General features: G+C 38.1%; 1 protein-coding gene across 12 annotated transcripts in view; it reads right to left on the reverse strand.

Annotated features, from left to right (window-relative positions):
- magi1b (membrane associated guanylate kinase, WW and PDZ domain containing 1b) overlaps positions 1 to 19970 on the reverse strand; it is a 158007-nt gene that overhangs the window by 28883 nt on the left and 109154 nt on the right. For 5 of the 12 annotated variants that reach the window (XM_066697996.1, XM_066698001.1, XM_066697998.1 and 2 more), the window contains exons 3-12: positions 18576 to 18695; positions 14682 to 14888; positions 12600 to 12816; positions 11133 to 11215; positions 7926 to 7964; positions 4914 to 4971; positions 4184 to 4287; positions 3064 to 3183; positions 1993 to 2178; positions 1105 to 1725 (exon numbers count right to left, since the gene is read on the reverse strand). In XM_066697996.1, the coding sequence (XP_066554093.1) occupies positions 1105 to 1725; positions 1993 to 2178; positions 3064 to 3183; positions 4184 to 4287; positions 4914 to 4971; positions 7926 to 7964; positions 11133 to 11215; positions 12600 to 12816; positions 14682 to 14888; positions 18576 to 18695 (1755 nt within the window). The remainder of the gene's footprint in view (positions 1 to 1104; positions 1726 to 1992; positions 2179 to 3063; positions 3184 to 4183; positions 4288 to 4913; positions 4972 to 7925; positions 7965 to 11132; positions 11216 to 12599; positions 12817 to 14681; positions 14889 to 18575; positions 18696 to 19970) is intronic. The other 7 variants (XM_066698007.1, XM_066697995.1, XM_066698008.1 and 4 more) reach the window with 4 other exon arrangements.

Below are 19970 nucleotides of genomic sequence, written 5' to 3' on the forward strand. Positions count from 1 at the left end.
ACAATTAATTCCAGTAAAGCGTTACGATCAATACATTTCATACGAGCAAGTTCTTAATCAAGTACAACTATTTTACAAACAGAGAGCATCTGTCTGAAACGTGTTGATGACTCTTCCATGTCCGTAAAGATTTAAAATAACAATAAGATATCAAATTAGAAAACCCTAGGAACTGCATTCATAAACATAGAAGTATGCAAATTTCAAAAGAAATTAGAGAGCTGAAAGGGTTGTTTACACTCTGTAAAGTGAGAGCATACTCAGCTCGTTGTTTTATAGACTCATTAGTGTCTCAGGCCTCATTGTGATTCATTAATAAAAGCACAAGGCTTGACCTAACAGTTTGTCAAGAATACAGCAATCGAAGTTCCTCATTATAACCATTTGGTAATACAAGGCTGATAAAATGTCAGCAATTAATTAAATTAATAATCTAACGGCCGACCTACACAATGGTACATGAGGAAGCATTTGGTCATTTATTTTGCAGTACATGACCAGGTTTCTTTGTAGTGCAGCTTGAAGAAATGTAATACTTTTCAATACAAAGACTCAATAATGCTCCTTACATTACAACAGAACCTTCAGCATGATTTAAACTTCTCCTGACACATTTATCTCACAAATTCCCAATGAAACCAGCCTCTGTTTTCCCCCTCTGTGTGAGAGTTATCAACCGATTCGTTTACTGACATATACACCCCCACAAAACAGTACACATGTCCACTTTGCACATTCCAATGCTGAAAGAGAAACATAGTGACAAGCAGGAATCACGCAAGTCAACGTGATGAAGAGAGAATTGGAATTTCAAAGCCAGGCACAGAAATCTGTAGCAGCAACTCAATTCACGTTCATATGCAAGACTTGACACGACCAATTCGAACTTGCCTTTTAAAACAGCTGATACAAAGCCACAGTCATTTAAATTTGAGAGCTGATGGACAGTACAACTACAACAGAGGAAATACTCTGACTTCAGTATGCAAGATAAAAAATTAAAAGCAGTATTATGATGCCGCCAACACTCTCCTGCCTTGGGGATGCATTTATACATTTTACCAAATTTGGAAAGATAAAAAATAAATAAAAAATGTGACCTACCTCTCTGCACCAGCATTGTGACTTCACTTCCTTTTGGGCATTTGCTCAACATTTCCACAACTTGATTATGAGTCAGGTTCTGCACATTCTTCTTGTTTACTTCAACTATAATATCCCCTTCCTTCAGACCTCTGCACCTCGGATAGTCAACAATCTGCTTCACCCTCTGGCCACCACCGGCTGGACTGTCTGCGATGGTAAACCCAAAGCCTTTATCTCCTTTCTCCATATGAACTGTGATGAGTTCAGGCTGCGTTGCAATAGAAGACGCCAATGTGACAACATCGTTTGGATAAGTGTGAGAACCATTTGATGCCACCTCGGCCGAAGGACTGTAGGGCCTTGGTTCCTTCATCCCGTTGACATTGGTGGTTTGGCTACCGTGGCTAGACGGCGACTCGTAGTTTTCTTGGCCATTGACAATGATGGGCTCCTTGTCGGAAATCGCCACCGACGTAACCAAGCTGGTGTTGGGATCGTCCGGGTCAAAGGGCAGAGGGTAACCGCGGCACAGTTCAAGGTCTACCATGGAACCGATTGGAATGGACTGGAAGATTTTCACGACCTGCGCATGAGTATATCCCAGGACGCATGTGTCATTTACACTGACAATAACGTCACCTAGAAGAAGAAGAATAAAAAAAAAAAGTTTAGTTACATTGCTTATGTCAATCAGCTTTGAAGATAAAATAGAAATGTCAAGTTTGAAACTACAGTGAATGCAACTAAATGATGGATATCGACTCGTTTTAGCAGGGAGAATAATGAGAACAGTTCAGCTCTTCTTGAAGTGAACTGTATATTATATCACCAATAGTGACAATAACATCCATAAGAATTATAAGAATGATAATGTAGATGTTGAAGCAGAGCAAAAAAACAAGTCACCTGTTTCCATTTTCCCATCAAGGGCAGCAGGTCCATCGAGAACCAAACTTTTAATTTGAAGAAACTCATCCGGTTCATCTCCTCCCACCACAGTGAAGCCGAATCCTCGTCTACTCTTTTTTAGCTTTGTGTGAATGAAAGTTCCCTTCAGTTCAGCAGGGTTTCGTGTAAAGAACGGTTTTCCTCCTGGAAAACAAAAATACCCATCACTTATCAACATAAATAATATTATGATTCTAATCTTGTTGAGGGCTTTCCTCTAGTCATCACAATCAATTATTGATAATGCAAATAAGACAAACAGTGTTGGAACATTGTAAGTATCTGAATGAAGTGAATTTAGGTTAAACATTTGCATAAACACAGTGTATGTATAAGTATCAGTTCATGAGTTCTCGTGAGGTGATGCATTATTGCAAATAAACTGCAGTGAACCCCAGATTACTCTGAAATAGTAACACTCCTGAAGCAAATTTAAAATCAGCCATAGAGAGTGTATGGTCCGACTCAGCAGCAGGTGTTTATGTTGAAAAGAAGAAAAGATTAATGCGGGACAGTGCCATGTCTAAATGCCCCCAAAAAATGGTATGTAGCAAAATTGTGTGCATTTCAGCTTTTTCAGGTTTTAGAATGAACACAAATCTCTTTTAAGGTCATATAGAGGTCAAATGACCAAGAAGAATGTGATACGGCTCGGGGCACCTCACTGACATCATGGGGTTGCCCGGAAAACCAAAGGGAGAAATCTCCTATATGTTTGCATGTTCTTTAGAAAGACTTCAGACGAGTCTTCCCGACTGGCTGTCTGGTATTATTCTGCTGAAATCAGGCCCTGAGTGTCCACTTTAAAACTCTTCATATGACTGAAGAAAACTATTCACATACACAAAGAATAAATAAAGTGGATGAATGAAGGGAACTTTAGTGGGAAAGTTAGATCACAACCCAACATTAAATAGATTCATGTCTGTCTTTTTAAACCGATTGCGACCCATGTTTGTGTTAATGTCCGGGTGTTGGAAGAGTGAATGTTTGCAGGTTCACAGAATATAATAATAAAAAGGTACTTACTTTTCGCACCGAGAGGTGGTGGCAGTGGAGGTGCGGCCTGGGCCTCTCTGTAGGTCTCTTGGTGGTTGGCTGCATAACTGGCCAGGGGGGCCCCAGCAGAAGAGTGTTCCTCTATCCATTCTGGAAGAAAAAGGCCACATTTCCAGGGTTTGAAGCCTCACAGGCAGCTACTCATCTCTGAGGCCATTGCAACACCAACTGGTTCATCACCAGCTGCTCTAGATCATGTGACTTGCGGGAGACATACATGGGGTATACTGGACACAGGGAAAGCTAGCAGTTCAAGACAGACGACAAATTGACCAGATTTGTTTTGCCACTTGTATTCAAACTTTCGGGTTTGATTATCATGAAAAAAATGTTAGCAAATAAGCATGTTGATGCTAGAAAATCATAAGAAAATACCCAGCATTTTAATGAATGTTGCGATGAAATCTGGAAATTGAATGTAATCTCACTTATCTCAATTAAGACCAAGACAGTATTTTAAGCAAAACAGAAAATCATGATCTGTAATCATGAAACAATTATTTTTGATATACTAATTATATTTTCCTTTTATGCACCGATCGTGTAGTTTTTCTGAAGATTTGTAGAAGTCTTCCACGCTCAACTGGGTGCCGTGATCACACTGCGAATGTGAACAGTACAACCTCCAGTGATTATTGCCAGTGCTGGGGGCTTGCTGTCTGACTCTGGGAGCAGTAGCATGGAGTACCAAGGACACCAAACCCAGTAACAGTCAGTCAGTTCTACACCATCACTGGAAATACCAACTGATGGCTTAACTGGGAATTCCCAGGCTGTCGGATATATTCTGGGGTGGAGTGGGGTTGGAGCTGGAAAGCCCTACTTGGATATCTATTATTAAGTAGGATTAACTTTTTTAGCAACTCTTAGAGATGTTCAAATTTTAAAATGTTGTATTATCATTTATTACCCCAAACCATCTTTAATTTGTTATTTATTTATTTTTACTAATTTTATAAGAATAGTTTGGTGCTTTCATCCGCCTACAGATTTTAAAGAAGTAAAAAACATAAACCTTTAGATGACAAAAAGACAGTCAGTGACATGAAAAAAGAAAGAAATGACGCCATGTCTGGCATTGGAAACGAACCTCGAATGTACCGCTCACCTTCTGGTGGCTGTTGCTGCTCGAGCTGCTTTTTCCGTTTGGCTTCCAGTATGGGATTCTCATACTGTGTCTTCCTGTTGATATGGCTGTTGGAGAGAGAGGGAATTCGTTGAGACATTGATAAATTGGTATACATGCTGTCTGACAGAGATGCTGGCGCATAACCCTTTAAATCCCTCCAGCGCTGAAAAATAAGGGCAGACGGTGACAGCCACGCTTGCATTTCTGCACAACACAATCGCCACAAAGGGCTGCTTAAGGGGGAAAAAAACACTTAGATCATTCCACACACAATTCCCAAAGAAATTAACAGTTTATTGTGGTCTAATGGCAGAGCTTTTGGCAATATCAAAATGCTTAAATACATGTGCATCAATCTGCATCTATACTATAATGTGTTTTTGTGGTCCAATATTTTAGGAAATCAACAAATTCAAGTACATTATCTGGGATTACCGTATTTATCATGTACAAGGCAGGCACTGACCTATAAACTGCACCATGTGATGGGTAATTGGAACGAGCACAAAATACAACAGTATCTGGAGAACTCTGCAAACATATGGTCACTTGATACAGCCATAGTAACAGCTGATTACCAAAAAAAAATCAGTTCAACCACCTATTTATAGACAATTAGCAACTTTCAATAATTTCCTGTTACCAGATGACACTTTTTTTTTTTTTAAACATTATGAAGCTGAAAACTTACTCCACATAGTAGACACCATACACTGGGTCATCTATTTTCTCCCACCCAGCTGGCAGTTCTGAAAGGGTAGAGAGCAGTAGAGCAGTTAAGCTTGGTTCCAATTAAAAACGTACAACTCCAAAACCAGGTTTAGAAATAAAACATTGCCTGTTGTGTGACGTACAAAGCATCTGTCAGAGTCTATGCACAGTTAATAAAACTAACCCCAAATGACATGTAGAAACTTCTTACCAGACTTGACATGGTTAAGAATCTAATTATACAAGATATTTGAAAAGCCGTGAAATCTCCTAAATGTCACAACCAGGGTTATAAAAAAGATAGGTCTGAGGCATGATCTAATATGAAAACACAACTACATATAATCTTTTGATCAAGATTCTTTCATTTTAAATTGAAGAAAAAAAAACAAAGGTCAACAACACCGCCTTCGAAGATTACGTAAAAACAGACATGCATATAAAACATTTGGGAGTTTTTCACTTTAACCACCTAGAGTGATGATGATGTTATCCATCAATGCATTTTAGCAGCAAAACACAACCTTCTCAAAACGATACATGGCTTATTGTGAGAATCTACCAGTCACACAGTGAAGAGCAGGTCACAAAACCCATCCTCACAGCAGTTTAATGAATAAATAACACACCTGTCTTTCACTAAGTCTAGAAGATGCCAACATTGCTATCTGGGGAATTGAAACAAAATGACAGAAACCTTGACAATTTCCTTTCACTCTTTTTTTAATTACTCATTTTTGAGAAGATACGCCTGAAGCACACGGGATATGTTTTGTACCATTCAGTGTTCATAAAAAATAATAAACAAGAACTGCCAATTATCTAGAGCTTTGTAAAATTGCATGGGTAAAAAGCCCCGTATGAAGTTTGGGAAATTATTTATTATAAACTTTTTCTTTACACATCAGGTTATCATCTCAATGTGTTTCTGCTATAACTTGTGACAATAAACATTATTGCACATTATATGGTACTTTAGTATACATGGTTTTAAACTTTGTACAGTAACATCAGAGTCTTTCCTCTTTATTAAAATGATCTGTTCCTCATTTTGTTCCTTGTATAAGAAGGGTATTTTTTATATTAGGAAGAAGCAGATTCTAGTTATATTTTTAATTGCATATCAATTAATCTAATCCAAATATGAAACTTAAGACAATGCCTACTCTACCAACCTGCTGTTTCATCTGCATATGCTTATAATTTAAACCTACTGTATAGTGTTCCAATTGTACACAATTGCATAAAGCACACCAATTAATTGCCTGTTTTCAGCTTACAGACGTTTAAAAGACACAGTGTTTATTATTCGACAGCTATGATTGTTTATTAAAAAAGAAAAAGAAAATACTAATTAAAACTTTATCTACAGGTAAATAAGACTACAAAACAAAAATGCATGAGAAAGAAGCTTAAATATCCAAGATTCCTGTAGCCACTTGAATGGCTCGTTGGCGTTTTCACATATTTACACTTTCCTTATGATGAGGCGACATCATTATCTTTAACTTTGTGGTTTGATTACACTTTAATTACCTCTATCCATCTTCCAAATCATACAGCATTTCCAAGTTATGGTTTACATATAAATAGTTCTGAAGGGCTCCATGTCAATTAATTTTATTGATAACACTGGCAGGTTATCATTTCAGGGGCATAGCTCGGGTCACTCACAGGGGTCATTAATTATCACCTGCTAACTAAAGCTTGAAGAGGAACGATGTTTGAAAACTGTTATTTGAACTCTGAAAGACTGCAACAGTACATATAAAAGTCTTATAACTTTGGTTTAAATATAATTACTTAAATATGTGTATTTCCTATGTTTTTCATATGTTTTCATACAACCCATTGAATGCAATATTCCCGAAATCGATAATTGAAAAAAAAAAAAAAGTTTTGACAAAATGTACTATATACATAGAAATGCAATGTCAACATCAACAATTCAATGGAGTACTTATTGATAATGAAGAAAAAATGTCACCTTTCATTATAGAATCATATAACTTAAGACGATCGTGTTTAAAACAGGTTTGTTCAACATTTATTTTTGTATCAGTTTATAATTTAGTAAAATATGTAATATACAGTTGAGAATATTCTATCACAAACACATGTGCAATTTGTCATAAAAGCTTTTCTTAATATAAATACTGCATTCAATACCAAATGTTTCTACTCTGCACAGAGGGGAATTTGATGACAAATTGCCTATTACACTGTTTGCATCTCATTTTATCTTTACTGTATTGGATTTCTCTTCAGAAGAACAACTGCTGTACACTCAGACATCTCTTGTTTCCTAGGAAAACCTCAATGATCGCCATCCTGTGTGATTTCCAATTTCACAAATCAATAACTATTGATTGCTTATACCTAATCTGTCTGAAATAATAGGAGGCAACTGTCTGGCAGTGAGGGCACAGTGGTAACTGAAAAATGCATTTGTCTGAAGTGAAACACTAAAGCATGAAACGGTCTTTGATAAAGGTCATTCTTCTGTTGCAGTGAAAGTAAACCATATAGCATAGATGACATTAAGACAATAAGAAATGCATGAGTGTGTAAATGATGTAGGTGCTACGGTTGTTTTCTTGTTTTTTCTAAATAGCACAAACATAATGATAATAAAATGCATTAATTTAGGTTGTACTAATATAATCTACTCTTTTGTGAAATTGGTCATGCATTTTAACCCCAGTAGACAAAGAAGATTTCAGTTCAATTATGTTGCATCATAATTTATGTTGCTGTGACATTAAGAAAGTGAAAAGGCTTTGAAATTAACAGGTTAGATTAAATTGAAATGCAATCTTGTAGATCCTATTACCAAAAAAAAACAAAAAAACTACCTTGAGATTTCAACTTAAAGATTTATAGAAGGAGTATACTGGAACTGCCAAAAGAAAGACCAACGTATTATCCAGGAAACGTGGAATTACAGGATTGCTGGGAAATCATGCGCTAAGATATGGAAGTGCTACATTACCTAGCTCATTGTCCAGCTCCTCAGTATGTACCCCTTCTTCTCCAAGGAAAAGACAGCAAGTGAACAGAATAGGCGAGAGAGAGAGAGAGATTCAAGTACAAGCTCCCAGCAAGACCCACACCAAGCAGCATAAAGGCATAGGAGGCATATGCACAACATTTCACAGTTCAGTAGGAAAATAAAACCATTCTAATAGACATATAATTATCAGCAATATTGACAAGAACCAATTTACCGTGTCAATCTCCCACATAAATAGGCATCGTGAATAACAGAGATGTAGGCAGAATTAAGCAGATAGCACAGGCAGTTTCCCAGACAGCCATAAGGTGGCACTGTCCCAGAAGCCTGAGATTCACTGATGGAAAGTGAAGGCCTTCATTTTAAAAGGGAGTGTCACATAAGAAAAATAATATCTCAATAGCAGTCTACAAACCCTATCCTGACAGCAGGAACATCCACAGGTAAAGATTATAAACTGAGATACATACTATATTTAATTAATCTTTCAGTTGAAAAATTAAATTAGACGGGTGACCTGCAATGAATTCCATACGGAATTAGTTGTTTTAAGGAGTTTTGTCATTTTTATTACCTTCATAAGCTCTTTAATATTACTGCACAAAACACAGAATCATGTAGTAGTACTAGGATAAACAAATATGCAATAGACTACAAGTATTAGCCATGTTCTTGGACTTGAGAAAAAATACATATATACAGTGAGGGAAAAAAGTATTTGATCCCCTGCTGATTTTGTACGTTTGCCCACTGACAAAGAAATGATCAGTCTATAATTTCAATGGTAGGTGTATTTTAACAGTGAGAGACAGAATAACAACAACAAAAATCCAGAAAAACACATTTCAAAAAAGTTATAAATTGATTTGCATGTTAATGAGGGAAATAAGTATTTGATCCCCTATCAATCAGCAAGATTTCTGGCTCCCAGGTGTCTTTTATACAGGTAACGAGCTGAGATTAGGAGCACTCTCTTAAAGGGAGTGCTCCTAATCTCAGCTCGTTACCTGTATAAAAGACACCTGTCCACAGAAGCAATCAATCAATCAGATTCCAAACTCTCCACCATGGCCAAGACCAAAGAGCTGTCCAAGGATGTCAGGGACAAGATTGTAGACCTACACAAGGCTGGAATGGGCTACAAGACCATCACCAAGCAGCTTGGTGAGAAGGTGACAACAGTTGGCGCGATTATTTGCAAATGGAAGAAACACAAAATAACTGTCAGTCTCCCTCGGTCTGGGGCTCCATGCAAGATCTCACCTTGTGGAGTTTCAATGATCATGAGAACGGTGAGGAATCAGCCCAGAACTACACGGGAGGATCTTGTTAATGATCTCAAGGCAGCTGGGACCATAGTCACCAAGAAAACAATTGGTAACACACTACGCCGTGAAGGACTGAAATCCTGCAGCGCCCGCAAGGTCCCCCTGCTCAAGAAAGCACATGTACAGGCCCGTCTGAAGTTTGCCAATGAACATCTGAATGATTCAGAGGAGAACTGGGTGAAAGTGTTGTGGTCAGATGAGACCAAAATCGAGCTCTTTGGCATCAACTCAACTCGCCGTGTTTGGAGGAGGAGGAATGAACCCAAGAACACCATCCCCACCGTCAAACATGGAGGTGGAAACATTATGCTTTGGGGGTGTTTTTCTGCTAAGGGGACAGGACAACTGCACCGTATCAAAGGGACGATGGACGAGGCCATGTACCATCAAATCTTGGGTGAGAACCTCCTTCCCTCAGCCAGGGCATTGAAAATGGGTCGTGGATGGGTATTCCAGCATGACAATGACCCAAAACACACAGCCAAGGCAACAAAGGAGTGGCTCAAGAAGAAGCACATTAAGGTCCTGGAGTGGCCTAGCCAGTCTCCAGACCTTAATCCCATAGAAAATCTGTGGAGGGAGCTGAAGGTTCGAGTTGCCAAATGTCAGCCTCGAAACCTTAATGACTTGGAGAGGATCTGCAAAGAGGAGTGGGACAAAATCCCTCCTGAGATGTGTGCAAACCTGGTGGCCAACTACAAGAAACATCTGACCTCTGTGATTGCCAACAAGGGTTTTGCCACCAAGTACTAAGTCGAAGGGGTCAAATACTTATTTCCCTCATTAACATGCAAATCAATTTATAACTTTTTTGAAATGCGTTTTTCTGGATTTTTTTGTTGCTATTCTGTCTCTCACTGTTAAAATACACCTACCATTCAAATTATAGACTGATCATTTCTTTGTCAGTGGGCAAACGTACAAAATCAGCAGGGGATCAAATACTTTTTTCAGCTCACTGTATATATATATATATATATATACATACATACATACACACATGTACATATGGTATATATAATTATCAGTTAAAAAAAAAAGCACAATCTGTTTACCTAACACAAATATAGCATTTAACCATTATCTGCCTTTTGATCTTATTTTTAACGTTTGCACTTCGTTAAAAAAAAAAAAAAAAAAAAACATTCAATACCTTTTGGGGATAATAAAACTGTTAATGGAAATGGTAATGATACACTAGTGTGTTACAATGGTGTCAAAATCTACTTGAATTTCTCTACATATTCACTGTGAAAGAAAACCATATCATCTCAACAGGTGTCACCCTGAAGCACCAACCGAGATATTTCTCAGGTTTTGTGTTATTCCATTTCATTTGTGGAAATGATACCTCCATCTTTGATTCGTTAGTTAATGAGGTATTTTGTGACACTAAGCAACCAAGCTGTTGTCAGTGTAATTAAGCTGGTGCCTGCTGCTTAAAACATCTTTGTGTGCTCTAACATTTGAAATCATTTCACCAATTAATTATCTGTCCTCTTGGTTCTTGAAATGCTGCCACTGGTTTGAAATAGTTATTTTGCAGAGCATAAATTAAGACTCCACTTCTATCAAAACTAGCTTGAAGTTCTACTGAAATCCATGTTCGGCCATCTGCCAATTATCTACTTAATAGATGGAAACAGTCTGTGATAGAAAAGCAAGAATTGTATGTGGGTGGAGAATTCTTCCATGAAGCAGGCATTCTTTGTTCGTATTAGGTGTGAATAGGCAAGGAATGAAATATTTTGAGCAGGTGATCATTTCTAAACGACTGTGACGCACTAAATGTTACTGAACACAAAGATAATTGAGACATTGGATAGAGTGAATAAATAAATGGTAAAATGCGCCCTACCATCATCTTCACATTCTTCTAATGGTTTCTGTGGCTTCTCCAGGCACCGTGGGTCTATCCAGGATGTTGTTTTTGTATTGTGGCTGAAAAAAAAGACCACAGATCCAGAAATGTTTATATTTTAAATATATATACACATGTATATAAATTGTAACACAGTGAGAGGCAGTGTTGTAAATTGGGGATGAGAGCATGATAGGTACTGGGACCTCCTCGTGGGCAAAATACTGAAAATAATACCTAGTTCTGGGTTGGAGCACTATGTGTTACTACACTGTATGTCCCGCTATGAAGCTCAGACGGTAAAACTGTTAAACGCCATTGATGGTAAGAAAGGAAGAGGCGATCTCAGAGTCGGTACAGGCTGGGGTCATTTTCAAGGAGCAGGGTTCTCAAACAAGCAGTCGTAGGGTCCAGATCCAAAACAAGGTCGCAAGCTGATGACATCTCAGATGACTCTCAGCAGTGAGTCACTTTTTACTCTCTCGTCGCCCTCCTTGTCCTTTCTCATGACAGATACTAAGAGCCCCAGAGGCGAAACCGGCTTGCTGTTACAGTGTGGGCTGGGGGAATTCTCGTTTTTCCTTGGATCTCCACACGGGCTCTGTAGTCCTGTCCTTGAGAAGATCGAAGATGTGGGACTCTGGAGCAGAGGGTCGTGGGTTTAATCCCAGGTGGGTTGTACCCTTGAGCAAGGTACTTTACCTAGCACCAGTAAATGCCAAGCTGTATTAATGGGTAAAATGTAAAAATAATTATGTGATATATTGTAACAATTGTAAGTCACCCTGGGTGTCTGATAAGAAATCGAGTAATAATAATCATCAAAATCAGCAGCAGCAGCCTTTATCAATCCTTTGCTGGATGAAAGCATCTTCCAAGTTATTTCCACTTGTACAGCATCTCTTGTCCAGGTCATGCCAGCAAAGATTTTTATTTCATCTTCCCATCTTTTATGTGGTCTTCTTCTATTTTTTTTGTATTCATCTCTTGGGATCTAGTCTATAGTTTATTAACGTGTCAGCCTTGTTTTCATTTTCACTCTTTCAATGATATCACATACTTTTGTTTGTTCTTGGATCGATTTAGTTGCTTTTCTGTCTCTTCTTCTTATTCAAGCATACTTCTTTCCATGCTTTTGTGTGTTGTTTGCAGCTCCATTGACCAGACAGAGTCAAACATAACAAAACACAGTAGGCTTATGAAATCACTAAACAATAACCACGTTCTTTCCTTCCAATGTTAATTAATCTAATGGGTGATGTTTTAAAGAATGATAGCATATATCATTAGAGAGATATCAATAGATAGATATCTGGATGGCTTAGTGTAGTTGAATACATGAGTGCACTAAAATAGAAAAGTACCCCCATAGCATAATACAGTTTCAAGTGCAGGACAATGCATTACATAGGCTGTGCTATACGTGGAAACATTTATTCTGTGTTTACGTCAAGCAGCACATACTCTATGAAGTAGACCTCTCCGTTCTCCGTGTACGCCATCTCCCAGTTGTCTGGCAGAGGGCCGAGCTCTTCCTCTTCAGGAGGGTGAAGATGTGGATGCGGCTGCTGAGAGTTTTCCGTGATTGAAGCCGAGGCGTTGTTGACACTGTAGGATGGGGCTTTCTCTCGAGAGGGGTATGGGCGGACGGCAGGTTGCTCGTCGAGTTCACTGGAGTCTCCTGCACCAAACAAACAGAGCACACAACACTTCACTTTCCCACCGCCTTTCATTAAGAACCTGGGGTGGGTGGGTGACTTTTTTGTAAAGCTTATTCAATTTATATTTCATTCATCTATTTAATCCCCTATGAGCTGGAAACTGTGGCCAAAAAACCCTAGACTCTAGCCTGGAGCTGGCATCATGCCTGTTGCTTAAGTGTAAATAAGCTTCTGAGGTCTGGCTTCCCAGCAGAACAGCAATTCAAAAGCCAGTCTCTCTCAGCAAGATCACCATTTCAGTTCCAGGCCCGGTCTTAAGTGATCAAATGCCATCGACACCTTTGTTGGCAGTCTCTCAGAGAAGCCAAGCTCTGGAATGACAAAGAGAATCAACAGCCATCTCACCCCCTTAGAAGATGGTGCCTCCAGGGCAATACTGAAGCACACTGGTAAGGAAGGGGGAGGGAAGAAAAAGTTCCAACTATGCATGCCCTCTTAATGCCTGCTCTGGATATCTACAGAGCTTGCTCCATATTTTGACCTACAGATAAGGTTGAATGTACTGTTAAACACAGATAATTGAAATAACCAATTAATATCCTTCTGCAAACTTGTCCTACCTTCCTAAATTCTATATTCTGTATATTTTTTTAAACTGAAAGTATAAAAAAGGCATCTGAGCACATCTTCCTTTGTCCTTCTTAAAAGGGCCTTTTACATTCAATTGACAGTCCTCTGACATTGGAAGAAACCATGTTTTTTTTTGTTTTGCAACAGTCACATCTTGATTTCACAATACACATAACGATGATATGAAAATTACAAATATTAATGGTGATAATGCACAGTAATACAAATTCTTGGCCTTCTAAATGCTAGATTTTCTCTAACCTTTTCAGCCTGTTTTTAGTCCAGATAATTTGAATTTAATTTCTCCCATGAATCACACATGCATTCACATGAAACACTATTGAAGTATATCCAAGGTGAAAGTTTTCAGACAGGTTGTCGTCAATTCACAATCTGTCGAATTGCTAAAGAACGCCTACATTAGTCTGTCTTTCACCTCACATCAGTGTTTGTTAATTCCATCTCTCAGCCTCCTCCTTACATGTCTGCCATGCTTTAGCATTTATGCATTCATAAAAAAATATATAAGTGCGAAAAAGAAGATAATGACATATGTAACAAAACTACTGCATTTATGGGCCCTCAACAGGTAAAAATATGGTCCAGATAGGCTCAGGTTTTTACTTTAACTACACTCCTTTCCCATCAATATAAAATATATACCCATTGGGCAAAATGGCCTTGCGATGTCCTTTACTGTGGCCATGAAAAGATAAAGGCGAGGAATACATTTTGAGCAAAGTCAAAAGTAATGTTTCTTTTTTTCATCTGTAAAAAGAAATGTAGTGTCAGCACCACCTATTTTCACATGAATAAACCACAAGGACACCAACTGAAAACCTGCCCCCTGTTTCAAGTGTGCAGAGCCTGTGGAACTGTGTTCAGACAAATGTCAGCAATTTTCATTGACGTACTTTCCTTTAACACCATTAATCTGTGCTCCCAAACCGAAATCACAAAGTTCTTCCCTGCCACCTGTCTCGCTGTTCACCTCTCCATTCTATATAATGTTAATTATGATTCCTGATACGTGTCGTAGACTAGGCAAATGATTGACCCTTCTGAAATTACCTTTTTTGACCAAGGTAGCATTTTATAATTTCTGAAGCCAACAATGAGGTTAGCTCATGTTTCAGCAATAAGACCAAACAGTGCTTTACACTTAAAGTTACAGTCTGATGGCACTCTTAAAATATTCATTACAAGATCATTACAATTACATAAGACGGCTGACATAACGGCAATTTCGTTTTACCTGTAAAGCTACTGTTCATTTCAGGGAGTTCGTCGTCATCTTCATTTTCTGTATGCACTATTCCAGCATTTTGCATATCATTGTATGACTTGGTTCTTTTGGGGGTTGATTGTTGGGAGCCAGGCAGGCTGTCTTGCAAAGCATCACTGGTAATCACTTTCCCACCGAGGGGCTGGCTTGGAGGCTTGGGTGTTCCATAATAGTTACCTAGGCAACAAAAGGACATTAGCATGTTAAAAAAAAGAGAGGTGTGGGGAGGGGGAGTTTTATAATCACCAAGTCTTTGTATGCAGAAAAAAAAATTATAATCTTTGCTGGCTGGTATATTTTAACGGTGAAAGTAACTAGCATTTCATTCCAACGACTTTGCTGTCTCCATATAACTATTCATGTCGAAATTGCCAAAGAAAAGTTGTATTGTTTAAGAGCAGTGAGCATGCAAAACTGAAACAATGGCCTCTTGCTTGGAAAAGCAAAACTTTACCTCATTACGTTAGCATTTCAATGAATGTCAATTCTCTGGGCTCTTTTTACTTATCTCAGATAACAATCATGGCTATTTTTGCATTCATTTTTTTTTTTTTTTTTATCGAATAAAATAAAATCCAGGCTGCTGTTGTACAGTTGGAAACTACACATATACACACAAAACCACATAAGAAATGAATCCGTTAACACCATTGCATAATCCCATACTTAATCTTTGTTGAAAGCAGATACATTCCAAAATGAACATATACAGTGGATTGCAAAACATTATTTAGATTAAAACAAACAATAACATTAAATTAACATGCACAACTTCTATAACGCTGTAGTGACTATGGAAAATACAGAACAGATCTAGACAGTTAGAAACAGTTAATTATAGCATTGTTTAATGTGTAGAGTAACACTAGTCTCCACACGTTACTGGTACAAAGACACTAGCCTTGAGGCGGTAGTTATTTTGTTTTACAGGTAGGCTAATCTTTCCAACTAGTTGAGAACAATCACTGAAACACAGACAGCAGGAGGAAATGTGAAAAGGAGCAGAACAGTCCAGAATTTGGATGCATTGTAACCAATTACAGCCTCTCCTTTTCTTTTGTATTTAACTTTTGAGATGCAGAGAAGGCCCCTCTCAGCTGACCTCAGTGGACACACAGGTCGATAAGATATAATCACCCCTGTTAAATACTCAGAGACCTTTCCATTTAGTGCTTTGTATGTTAGTAAAATAGTGTTAAAACCTAGTGTAAAGCATACTGGAAGTCAGCGTAGTGGAGCCAACACTGGGGAGATATAGAGCCTCTTATTTGTTTTTTTGTTAAGACCCCAGCAGCTGCATTCTGGACAAGCTGTAGATGCAACAGAGTAATACCAATACAAGTAATACCTGAAAATAGGGCATTACAATCCAGTCTAGATTAAATTTATGCATTAATTCATTTCTCAGCATCTGAAAAAGTAAAGAAATTGACTGACCTTGGCAATTTTAAGTGATAAACCAAATGTTTTATAATTTGTACAATGTGTGATTGAAAGAATAAATCTGAATCTGAGTCAATACAATAGTAGATTTCCCACTTAGGGTTTTATGTTAAGACTTCAGTATTCCCAAATCTATATTATTAGATTTAAACTGCTTCTGAGAGCCATTTAATAATGCCTCAGTTTTATCTTGATTCAATTGATCATTTAATTGAATTAATTTACCTTCCGAAATGAAGAATTGTCTGTATTGATTGCAGTAGAGTCTGTCATTTGTCATTACTCAACGTCAGACACTGACAGTGTTCAAACACTGCAGAGAGATAAACCTTGACCCTACACTAAAGGACCACCCCTGGCTAGTGTTTAGAACAGCCCAGTCTAACTCCTATCTGCAATTTATTTACTACTATAATCAGTACACCGGCCCATTTAAAGTGTGCCATTTGAGTGTTGCTCCTCAATTACTAGCAGTATCAAACAACTTAATTTACTTTCATTATGGAGCTACAAAAGACAAATAAGCACTAAACAATGCACATAAACATGATTTATTTTAGATATAGGACGTGGCCTAAGAAATTTAATGCACAGAGAACAGAGAACCTCTGATAAAAAGCAAATATATCAACCCGGCTTTAGTGCTGGAGCACATTCATATTTATAGAAACCAATTAAACACGTCAGAGTCCTAAACACTGGTTACTGATGAAATATCAAAAGTGGAGTAGGCGACAAATGACAAAAACTATCACACCACCCCTCCTGCCAAAGCAAATTAGAGTATGCCAAGCCGTCTCAACATCTGAGCTTTTCACTGATCTTTACACAGGGGTCTTCAGGCAAGAGGATAAAATAAAAAGAAAGCACCAAAACCTGCCAGCAATACCCTTTGCCACAACGAAATACTGTTGATCTTATCAGCTGTGGAGCGCTTCACATATGAACTGTTACCACAACAAAGGTGAATTGAAGCTGTCAATACGGAGTAATCAATACACACATATAATCTGGTTAAAGTGATCACTGCTATAAAACACATACAATATTTTATATGACTGGATGAAACTAACCTTGACAAGTGTTATTTGTACATCAAATGTGGGTATTCAAAATGGCAAATCAGATGTTGAAGAGACAGCTGTACATATCTGATGTTCTGAACAAAATGCATTATTAAATATTAAGTGATATATTTTAAAACGGAAATCACATTTAGTGAGAAGTTCAATCGAGCTTTGATTTCATAAAAATAATTTAGTTTTTCAAATCGGTCCTTGAACAACAGTATTTTAAGAGGAAAGTTTAGATTTCAAGGGCTGATATTCTTATTCATGCACTAAACACATTTTATAGTTTTTTACAGAAATATATATCTGTTTTATCTGTAAAATTAGAAAAGGCTCAAGCAATGTTTTTTAAGCTTGATCTGCAGAAGATACACCAATTTAGTAAAGCTACATGTAGTGTTTGGTCTCAGTGTTAAACTGCCAGTTTAAATTCCAAACCTAAAGTATATCAATACATAAACAAAACCACACAATACAACAAAAAACAGAATCCTTTCTGGCCTTCGCTGTTTTGTTTTATTTAAGTCTATTTGACAAACAATTTACCTTTTAAAATAATATGCACAAATAGTGTCTAAAGTAACTATAACCTGTCAAGCGCTGTGGGAAGGATTTGCAGCAAGGCTTTAAACTATGGCCGCCTCACGGAGCGGTGGCACTAGGAGGCACTGAATTAATGTCAGAATAGAGAAATATGGCAGTAATTAGAGGAAAGAAATTGGGTTTGGAGAAAGGTTCTCCACAGTCAGCATAAAGCGCAAAGGCCCACGAGTTCTTAAGAGGAAAAGAAAATCATCACTGTGTAGCTAATTAGTGGAGCTTCAGCAGGCTCTCTGTGGACCATGGTGAACAAAAATAAGGAAAATAATAACACCCGAGGAATGTCTATGCAGACTAAATTGGAGCCACAAAGGCTAGCCCTAAACTATAGTTAAGGAGACTGGATTATTCCATGTTATGAGAGTTGGTTTGGCAGCATATTAAGGATTCCTTGCATCCAGACTTCAACGCTGTACTTTTGGTTAACATTATAAGGCTGCAGGGGGCTGGCTGTTGGTGCCGGGAATCAAATCTCTGATGTCCCATTCACGCACACTACTGCTTCACCAAAAGGTCCAGAGCCAGTGGTACAGCAGTAATTGTGAGTAATTACAATTACTAATTGTAGTAATTGCAGTAATTGGACCCCCTCCAAGGCCATGCCCATTACTGTATCACACATAACCCTTATACAATCTGAAACACGAAACCTGCCCCCTGTAGTTTAAAATTTAGATTGATGATAGTCAGGACCAAAAGGGACCAAACCAAACCAAAACACATGAATGTGTGTCCCTGTAATGAGTCTTACCTTCATATGTTCCTATTTCTAGTAGAGTTCCACTCTCTTCAAGGTTCAAAAAATCCTGCACCGACAGAAAGTTATAATCTACTCCTGGGACTTCTCCGTCTCTTGGGGTCCGGGTTGTGCCTGAGAAAAAAGAAGTTAGACTTAATGTTGAACAAAAAATAAAAACGCATCTCATGGCTGTTTTGTTGACGTCAGATGATTTTACGTATAATTTAATGATCACATCAGACAAACAGGAAACCTATAGAAATGTAGCCATGTCGCATTTTGCTCCGTTTTCACCTGATGAACTGCTAAGTTGAACAAGCTCGTGAACTAAACAGGAAAATGCTGAAATAAGCTTTTTGCCTAGCTTAATATCTATAAAATAATACCAATAACATTTGTCCAGGGATTTATGAAAACCAAGTAGTGGAAGAAAGAATACTACTTGAACAGTTATTTTCCTGAGCTGGCTCCTTTAAATTTAATGGCATGAGAAATGAATGCCTGGCCATTCTTGCTTTATTGGACAGTGCTGTACTCCCTGCTTTGAGTCCGTTTTACAGGCCTTTATGACTATCAGCATGACAGCGTCTGACTGCTGTGTCCGTTAGTCAGTGGTGGATGGAGAAGAATGCCAAATTTTTGCAGTAAACTACCTACAGCCCTGACTTATTAAAAGGTGTGTGTGTGTGTGTGTGTGTGTGTGTGTGTGTGTGTTTTACTGATTGTTGATCGATTGTGATGATAATATAGCACAGTAGTTATAGCAGATATACACACAGGCATATATTATAAACCTATATAAAAATTTGTAAGAGAACAGACATGATTCAAAGGAATTCACAGTATATTTTCAAATGTAAGAAAAAAAAAAAAAGTTAAAATCTGCCTTGCAAATGACTGCTTACACAATGTGCTAATGGCTCCTGGCAGTCTGACAATAAGTGTCTGTTTTTTCTTAAACCATTTTATGGCTCATTCAGGGTAACCTGTTATCACACTGTAATATTAAATATTGTGTACTGAAGGCTGACTGATGCCCCCCCCCCCCCCCCCCCACAACCTCTGAGAAGTCCAGGGATGATTTCCACAACTAAAATGCATTTTTCCAATGTGATAAAAATCTTGTGGGGGGGGGGGGGGGACACGACTCCTTAAAATGTATGAACTGTATTTGTTTATAACACACCTTTTCTAATTAGAATTTTAAAAAGACAATTAGGCAGTGTCAAATGCCTCCTCACAGAGCCACTGTGAATCAGAGGCACTGTTGACAAGATTTTTTTGCTCTCTCACTGAACAGTCAACCTTGTGAAGATTAATCTTTCTGCATGATGTAGCAATTACAGCCTGGTTCCTGTCCTCAAGTTGAATTCAGACCAATCTCACAGTTCCCTGTACTGTGCAACA

Source organism: Amia ocellicauda, chromosome 3, assembly GCF_036373705.1.
Source record: "Amia ocellicauda isolate fAmiCal2 chromosome 3, fAmiCal2.hap1, whole genome shotgun sequence".
NCBI lineage: Eukaryota > Metazoa > Chordata > Actinopteri > Amiiformes > Amiidae > Amia > Amia ocellicauda.